General features: G+C 44.3%; 1 protein-coding gene across 1 annotated transcript in view; it reads left to right on the top strand.

Annotated features, from left to right (window-relative positions):
• The first annotated feature begins 5381 nt into the window (after window positions 1-5381).
• The window catches only part of Mto1 (mitochondrial tRNA translation optimization 1), a 29238-nt gene continuing 25088 nt past the window's right edge, over window positions 5382-9531 (top strand). The window contains exons 1-3 of the mRNA XM_042687122.1: window positions 5382-5625; window positions 6608-6807; window positions 6884-7001. Coding sequence (XP_042543056.1) covers window positions 5409-5625; window positions 6608-6807; window positions 6884-7001 — 535 coding nt within the window. The 5' untranslated portion in view covers window positions 5382-5408. The remainder of the gene's footprint in view (window positions 5626-6607; window positions 6808-6883; window positions 7002-9531) is intronic.

The raw sequence follows: 9531 nt of genomic DNA, 5'->3' as shown, positions 1-9531 counted from the left end.
AACTATCTGGGAGGCTGAGACCTAAGGAAAATGATTCCAAGCCAACTCAGGTAGACTTTTATCTCCAATTGCTGGACGTGAAGGAGTGGCTAAAGTTGTAGAGCACCATCCTTGAGTGGAGAGTAGGAATCCCAGTATAGGACCAAAAGAGAAGACAGCAGGGGAGGGGAGGAAGGAAAATGAAAGAAAGGAAGGGGAAGGAAGGGAGGGAGAGAGAGAAAAAAAGAGACGAGAAGACAGAAATAAAGTGGAGTGGCTTACAGTTTAAATTACAAAAACTGCTTCAGCTGTTAGATTCTGGAGCCTGTCAATACCGACTTCAAAGTCAAGCTTTTATAACAATGCCTGCTCTATTAGGAGTTGTCCTTACAATTTGCCTTGTGAAGTTAAAATGTGTTTGTGACTCTAAGTATCACTATTCCACAATACTGTGAAATTTATGTAATCACCTAATCTCAATTTTAAAAAAAAAGTGAGAGAAAGGATGGATTAAGAGAGATGGGTGAGGGGCTGGGAAGGTGGCTCAGTGGTAGAGCGCTTGCCTTGCATGCATGAGGCTCTAGGTTTGATTCCTCAGCACCACATAAGCAGAAGAAAAAAAAAAGCCAGAAGTGGCACTGTGGCTCAAGTGGTAGAGTGCTAGCCTTGAGCTGAAGAGCTGAGGGACAGCACCCTGGCCCAGAGTTCAGGCCCACAACCAGCCCCCCCCCCCAAAAAAAAGAGAGAGATGGGTGACAATGTTGTCAGACACTTTGTGCTCATATATTGTTTTGTAGAATGGGAACTTCTTTGTACAACTACTTAAAGATAATTTAAAAATAAAATTAAAAATTAAAAAATTTTTAAAAATTTAAAAAAGGAGTTGTCCTTAGCAGCATTATTTTGCATCCCCTTCCAATGCCTGGCATTCTAAATCCTAAAGAATAGCCACACCTATATAATTACAAAATAAACTTTCTTTTTTTGTCAGTCATGGGGCTTGAACTCTGGGCCTGGGCGCTGTCCCTCAACGCTTAAGCTCAAGGAGAGTGCTCTACCACTTGAGTCACAGCACCACTTCCGGTTTTCTAGTGGTTTATTGGAGATAAGCATCTCACAGACTTTCCTGCCCTGGCTGGCTTTGAACTGTGATTCTCAGATCTCAGCCTCCTGACTAGCTAGGATTACAGGTGTGAGCCACCCGTGCTCGGCTAAACTTTTTTTAAAGTTCAAACCAGAACAGAACTCTGTGACCTTTAGCTAACTTGCAGGAAGGTGTAGGGAATTTCCAGCCAGTGGCAGGATAACCTGGATTGTATGTACTGTATGGTCCATCATTGATGTTATAAATATCCAAGTGATTTTTAGCACACACAAAAAAAGTTTCCACAGCCCAGAATATGTAACTTCTCTCCTTATTCCTTATGTATGTAAATGGATGGGATTTTTAACTTGCAGAAAAGTTTTTGGGCTGGGAGCTGGTGGCTCACATCTCTAATCCTAGCTATTCAGGCAACTGAGATCTGTGGATAGTAGTTTAAAGCCAGCCCAGGCAGGAAAGTCCAGGAGACACCTACTTCCACTTAATCATCAAAAGGCCATAAATGGAGCTGTAGCTCAAGTGTAGAGCTAACTTTGAGCAAAAAAACTGCTGGGATCATACCCAAGCACTGAGTTCATCACAAAAACAGTGTTTATTAAATAGTTGTACAAAGGAGTTTCAATTCAACCTACCAGTTTATGAGTACAATCTTGATTAGTGTCATACCTTCCATCATTCCCCCTCTTAGTCCTACCCACACCCTCATTACTTGGTTCCATTTTCACATATGTACTGAATACTTTGTTTTTTTTTTTTTGGGTCCGGTTGTGGGGCCTGAACTCTGGGCCTGGGCACTGTCCCTCAGCTCTTCAGCTCAAGGCTAGCACTCTACCACTTGAGCCACAGCGCCACTTCCGGCTTTTTTCTTTTTTCTTATATGGTGCTGAGGAATTGAACCCAGGGCCTCATGCATGCAAGGCAAGCATTCTACCACTGAGCCACCTTCCCAGCCCCTATACTGAATACTTTGACTACATTTGTCCACCCTTCTCTCCATTCCTCTGCCCTTCCTTCTCTTTGATCTCCTCCCGTGAAAAAATATGCTTCGGATTCCTGGTATTCATTTTGTTATATCTCCCCTAAGTATACCTACTTTAGTCAATCTGTGAATATGTTTTCATGTATGCTTATAATTTTTATCGAACTTCCCCATATGAGAGAAAACATGAATCCTTTATCTCTCAGAGCCTGACTTACTTAACATAATTTTTTCAGGTTCATCCATTTTTCTACAATTGACATAATATTGTTCCTGATGGATTGGCAAAGTTCCATTATGTGTATAATTTTATTAATATATATCAATATACTTATATATCATTGACTATAATATAATATTAATGTATTACATATAATATATACTAAGATAATGTTATATGTATTGATCTATTAGTTGTTGTGATTATATCAATTAACAAATTATATATTAATCTATATAATATAGATCAATTGATAAATATATACTAATTAATAAATTATATTAATAAAATATATTGATTGGTTATATTAATATATACATATATAAGTGTATGCATGCATATATGTATGTGTGTTATATCACCTTTTAAATTTTATATATATGTATTTTTTAGGGTTTTTTTTTGTCAGTCATGCAGCTTCAACTATGGGCCTGGGCGCTGTACCTCAGCTCTTCAGCTCAAGATGAGCGCTCTACCACTTGAGCTACAGTACCAATTCTGGTTTTCTGGTGGTTTATTAAAGATATGATCCACCAGTTCCTAGCCATTATTTTCAAAATTTTTTAAAAGAAATTTTCAACATAAAAAGTTAGGAGCTGAGGGCTGGGAAGGTGGCTCAGTGGTAGAGCGCTTGCCTTGCATGCATGAGGCCCTGGGTTCAATTCCTCAGCACCACAGAAGCAAAAAAAAAAAAAAGTTAGGAACTGGGCACTAGTGGCTCACACCTGTAATCCTAGCTACTCAGGAGGTTGTGATCTGAGGATCCCGGTTCAAAGCCAGCCCTGGCAGGAAAGTCTGTGAGACTCATCTCCAATTAACCACCAGAAAACTGGAAGTGGAGCTGTGATTTGACTGGTAGAGTGCTAGCCTTGAGCTGAAGAGCTGAGGGACAGCGTCCAGGCCCAGAGTTCAAGCTCCATGACTGATTAAAAAAAAAAAAAAGTGGGGGAGGGGTTTGGGGAGGAATCTTGTTGCTGGTGCCTCATGCCTGTAATCCTAGCTGCTAGAGAGGTTGAGATTTGGAGATTGCCATTCAAAGCCAGCTCAGGCAGGAAGGTCCATGAGACTCTTATCTCCAGTTCACCACCACCACCACAAAATGGTTAAGTGGAGATGCAGCTCAAAATAATAGAGCACTAAAATTGAGCAACAGATCTTAGGGACAGTGTCCAGGCACCAAGTTCAAGCCCCATGCCCAAAAATATTTTTTGTAATTCAATGCTTGATACAATATGGGGAAATATTTTTTTTGGGAGGGTCCAGTCATGGGGCCTGAACTCTGGGCCTAGGCGCTGTCCCTCAGCTCTTCAGCTCAAGGCTAGTGCTCTACCACTTGAGCCACAGTGCCACTTCCAGCATTTTTCTTTTTGCTTCTGTGGTGCTGAGGAATCCATCCAGGGCCTCTGGCATGCAAGGCATGTGCTCTACCACTGAGCCACCTTCCCAGCCCTGGGGAAATAATCTTATACACTATTAGGCACAAAGTTCTTGGGAAGTAATTTAGTGATTTATTAGAAATTATTAGAAATTCTTTTTTCTTTTTTTTTTTGTCGGTCATGAAGCCTGAACTCTGAGCCTGGGCACTGTCCCTCAGCTCTTCAGCTCAAGGCTAGCACTCTACCACTCGAACCATAGCGCCACTTCCGGCTTTTTCTGCTTATGTGGTGCTGAGGAATCAAACCCAGGGCCTCATGCATGCAAAGCAAGCACTCTACCACCTTCCCAGCCCTAGAAATTCTTAAACTGGTATTTACTGAAAATATAGATAGATAGATAGATAGATAGATAGATAGATAGATAGATAGATAGATAGATAGATAGATAGATAGATAGATCTGGTGGCTCATGCCTGTAATCCTAGCTACTCAGGGGGTTAAGATCTGAGGATTGCAGATTGAAGCTAGCCCAGGCAGAAAAGTCGGAGAGACTCAGATCTCCAATTAATCACAGAAAATTCGGGAAGTAGTGATGTGGCTCAAGTGGTAGAGCACTAGCCTGAGGCAAAAGTAGTGTATGGACATTGCCCAGGCCCAAAGATTAAGCCCCAGCAAAGACAGAAAAAAAAGGAAGAAAAAAATAGAAATAATCCAAATGCCCATTAGTTAGAGTTGATTAAATCGATCTAGGTTCCATACACAATTCTATCATGCAAAAAAATTTTTTAAAAAGCTTTAAAAAAAGGGCGGGGGGGGGGGGGAGAGGGGCTGGGAAGGTGGCTCAGTGGTAGAGCGCTTGCTTTGCATGCATGAGGCCCTGGGTTCGATTCCTCAGCACCACATAAGCAGAAAAAGCCGTTAGTGGCACTGTGGCTCAAGTGGTAGGACCCTAGCCTTGAGCTGAAGAGTTGAGGGACAGCGCCCAGGCCCCACGACCGACAAAAAAAAAAAAAGCCTAAGTCTCTGTAACCAAGTATTCACAGTGGGAAGTTGTGAGTTCTTTATCTCTCCAAGTGTTATAATTCTGCAAGGCCTGTGTATAAGGAATGTTTATTTTAATAATCAGAACGAAACTGTTCTTTAATGATCCAGTCGCTTGAACTTCCTATACGGGGAGGAGGTGTGTGGGAGGAGGGGGAAGGGGAGAAAGTAGGGAGGGAAGGGAGAGGGGGGAAGGGGAAGGAGAGAGGGGGGAAGGGGAGAGAGGGGAGGGAGGAGAGAGGAGGGGAAGGGAAGAAGAAAGAGAAGTAAAAGGGTAGGGGGAGGATAGAGAAGAGGAAGGGAAGATAGAAGAGGAAAGGGAGTGAGGAAGGAGGGGAAGGGAGGGGGTGAGTCAAGGAAAGGAGAAAAGAGGAGGGGAACGGAGTAAAAGGTGTGGGGAAGCAGGGTAGGGAGGAGGAGAGACATAAGAAGGAAGGAGGAGCAGAGGAGGAACAAATAGACATATAGCCAGAGAGTCAACACAACGCCATAAAAGAACATTCTGCACCACCCAGGCAAGGCGCGTGCGTGGTGGTCAGGAATCCCAAGGACCCCACCGCAGCTCCAAGCCGCCAATCAGTGACCACGCTGAACGTCGGCGTACTGCGCCGTGACGTCAGAGCAAGATGGCTGCGCCCTGCAGGTCTTCTTCCGGCTTCTGAGCCTTTCCAGCGGCTGGTCGGGAGTCAGCCTCGGCCGCCTTCGCCCCGCATGTTCTCCCTCCGAGGCTGCGGCCGCCGGGTCGCGGCTTCTCTCCGCAGACGGCACCTGTCGTTAGGCCGGCCCGGCAGCGACAGCGCGGCGCCTGGATCCCCGCACTTCGACGTGGTGGTCATAGGCGGGGGCCATGCGGGGACCGAGGCCGCCGCCGCCGCCGCTCGGTGCGGCTCCCGCACGCTGCTCGTCACGCACCGCGTGGACACCGTCGGTGAGGAGCGCGGTGTGGACGCCTTTTTCCAGCCCGCGAGGCCGACGAGACACCGCCCCGCAGCTCAGGGTTTCGTCCCGCCGGGGTCCCACCGGCCGGGGTCCCGCAGTCTGTCCGTTGGGGCTTGCGTTGCAGGATGCGGGAACGAGGAAGGGCGGCCCCGGCAAAGTTCAAACATACTCAGTGCTAGCTTGTTCGTTCTTGGCTTTAGAGAAGGAATTAAGCCAGACGCCATGGCTCACGCCTCTGCTCCTTGCTACTCAGGAGGTTGAGACTTGAGGGTCATGGTTTGAAGCTAGCCCGGACAGGGAAGTCTGTGAAACTCTTGTCTCCAGTTAACCACCAAAGGCTGCAAGTGGAACCGTGGGTCAAGTGGTAGGGCGCTAGCCTTAAGCAGAAAAACTGAGCGCCCAGGACATGCACACACAAACATACTGTGCACACACATACACACACTGTGCTTGATTTAGAGGAAAGTTTCCCGAGTTAATAATACCATACTTAGGGGCTAGGAAGGTAGCTCAGTGGTAAGAGCGCTTGCTTTGCATGCCTGAGGCCCTGGGTTCGATTCTTCAGCACCACATAAGCAAAAAGAAAAAAGCCGGAAGTGGCGCTGTGGCTCAAGTGGTAGAGCGCTAGCCTTGAGCTGAAGAGCTGAGGGACAGCACCCAGGCCCAGAGTTCAGGCCCCATGACCGGACCCAAAAAAAAAAAAAAAAAAAAAAATTCCATACTTATAAGGAAAGGTCAGCCTACTAAAGTAGTGAAATTATGCACCAGTGGAAAGTTACAGAAGGAAATTCAAATATTCTCTTGTAGGATGCCCTGGACAGCTCTTTCATTCCATTGGGACTGTGGGATTTTCCTTCTAGTATCTTTCAAGTTTTCTGGGTTTTTTCTTTGTTTCACGTAAGATAATTCTAGTCCCTATTAGGCACTCACTGTATGTAAGGTGACTATTATTTCATGTCAATTCTTTTTAGGTCAGATGTCCTGTAATCCTTCCTTTGGTGGCATCGGGAAGGGACATTTAATGAGGGAAGTAGATGCTTTGGATGGCCTGTGTTCTCGAATCTGTGACCAGTCTGGTGTACATTACAAAGTATTAAACAGGCGGAAGGGGCCAGCAGTCTGGGGACTGAGAGCTCAAATTGATAGGAAACTCTATAAACAAAACATGCAGGTAAGAATAAGACATGGGAATGGGCAAGATGGTGGCAGTTATTTAATGCATGGTTTCAGTGGCAGTCTCTTTTTAGAAAGAAATCCTCAATACACCACTGCTTACGGTCAGGGAAGGAGCTGTAGAAGACCTCATTCTCTCGGAACCAGAGCCAGAGCATGCTGGGAAATGCCGTGTCAGCGGTGTTGTTTTGGGTAGGTACTGCTTAATGGTGTCGTTGACCTCATGACAAATTATTTTACAGAAAGATATGGAGATTTCTTTTTTTTTTTAATTCTAGGGAATTGTATTTTCTCAGCCTAGGTAAGGGATACTAAATACTCACATTTTTCCTTTCATTTTGCCTGTCATGAAGGTTTGGGGCTCATCAGTAGTGTAGGTCCCTGTAGCCTGCATAATTGTGTTTTTTCCTCTTAGTCTTATTGTCATTTCTATTTTTTTGTAACAATACTGGCTTTTTTTGGAGGAGGAAGGGCTACTAGTGCTAGGTCTTGATTTCAGGGACTGGATGCTATCTCTTAGTTTTTTTCACTCAAGCCTAGCACTATAGTACACTTGAGCCACAGCTCTGCTTTCAGGTATTTGCTGGTTAATTGGAAATAAGAGTCTCATGGACTTTCCTGCCAGGCTGGCTTCAAACTGGGATCTTCAGATCTCAGCCTCCTCAGTAGCTAGGATTATAGACATGAGGCACTGGTGCCCTGCTTAGTTAAAAACCTTATGGTTACAAACTTAATTTTTATTTAAAGACTTGTGTATTTAGAGATTTGGGGACATGGCTCCAGTGGTAGAACCCCCGCTCTGACTCCATACTACCAAAAAAGAAGGGAGCAAAGACACCATTGGCTCATCCCACTGTGATCCTCCAGGTTTTAGCTTCTTGAGTAGCTAGGACTACAGATGTGAACTATTAGGGCACTCAGCTCATTTTAACCTTTTTTTTTTTTTTTTGGCTGGTCATGGGGCCTGAACTCAGGGCCTGGGCACTGTCCCTCAGCTCTTCAGCTCAAGGCTAGCACTCTACCACTTGAACCATAGCGCCACTTCCGGCTTTTTCTGCTTATGTGGTGCTGAGGAATCGAACCCAGGGCCTCATACGTGCAAGGCAAGCACTCTACCACTGAGCTACCTTCCCAGCCCCGATTTTAACCATTTAAGACTGCAGTTCTGCCGGGCACCAGTGGCTCACACCTGTAATCCTAGCTACTCAGGAGGCTGAGATCTGAGGATTGAGGTTCAAAGCCAGCCAGGGCAGGAAAGTCCGTGAGACTCTCATCTCCAATAAACGACTAGAAAACTGGAAGTTTTCAAGCGGTACAGTGCTCACCTTGAGCTGAACAGTGCAAGGACAGTGCCCAGTCCAGAGTTCAAGCCCCACGACCAACAACAACACAAAAACGAATGCAGTTTCGTGTCATTAAGTATATTTACCATTTTTAACCTGTATATGTTGTTATATATGTTTGTATTTTAGATCTAACTTCTATATATGAGAAAAAAAATGTGCTGTTTATCTCTGTGAGGCTGACATTTTTTCCAGCTACATCCATTTCCCTGTAAATGACATAATGTTAATCTTTCTGATAGATGAGTAGTAAAATTCTGTTGTATGTGTGTATACCACACCTTCTTGATCCACTCATTTATTGTAGCACATCTAGTCTATTTCCATAATGTGGCTCTTGTGAATGGTACGACAATGAACATGGATATCCTAGTGTCTTTACTATATCCTGATTTGTAATATTCTTGGTAAATGTCCAAGAGTGGTATCATTGGATACCATATTGTTCTGTTTTGGTTTTTGAAGACTCTCCAAACAATCTTCCAGAGTGGTTGTACTGCTTTACCTTCCCACCAACAGTGTAATAGGGTTCCTTTTCCCCCCACATCCCCACCGCATTTGTTATTGTTCATATTCTCTTCTGGCCAATCTAACTGGGGTGAGATAGACTCTTAGTGTTAATTTGATTTGCATTTCCTTTATAGCTGGAAATGTTGGGCATTTCCTCATGTTTATTGGCCAATCTTCTTCTGAGAAGTCTTTATTTAACTCTTTTGCCATTTATTAATTGGGCAAAAGGGGGGTAGTTTATTTGCTCAATAGACCCTTGTTGAATATAGCTGATAAAGATCTCCAATACTGAAGGCTGCTATTTTAGGTTAGCAGCTATGTCTTTAGCTGTGTAGGAACTTATTTTGTTGTTGTTGTTTTGTTTTTTGCCAGTCCTGGGGCCTGGACACTGTCCCTGAGCTTCTTTTTGCTCGAGGCTAGCACTCTGCCACTTGAGCCACAGCGTCACTTCCAGTTTTTTCTGTTTATATGGTGCTGAGGAATCAAACCCAGGGCTTCATGCATGCTAGGCAAGCACTCTACCACTAAGCCATATTCCCAGCCCCGTGTAGGAACTTTTTAGTTAGTTGTAATCCCATTTGTCAATTGTCTCTCCAACGTACTGAGCCTCTGGAACTGCCAGTAAGTTCTAATGTTTCTCCTACTCCTTCCTGTAGTACTTTTTTAATGCTTCAGGCCTGACATTGAGGTGTTTGATCCATTTTGAGTTGATATTAATACAAACTGACAGACAGGAGTCTTAATTTCAGTCTTATACATATGGATGTGAGTTTTTTCCAGCATGATTTGTAGAAGAGGCATTTTCCACCAAATACATTTGGCTTCTTTGTCAAATCAGGTGGCTATAAGTATGTGCGTTTATTTCTGGA

The sequence above is a fragment of the Dipodomys spectabilis genome, unplaced genomic scaffold, assembly GCF_019054845.1.
Source record: "Dipodomys spectabilis isolate Male_0828 unplaced genomic scaffold, ASM1905484v1 ptg000102l, whole genome shotgun sequence".
In the NCBI taxonomy this organism is placed as follows: Eukaryota; Metazoa; Chordata; class Mammalia; order Rodentia; family Heteromyidae; genus Dipodomys; species Dipodomys spectabilis.
Note: the sequence above shows the minus strand (reverse complement) of the source record. Positions and strands in the feature narration are given on the sequence as shown.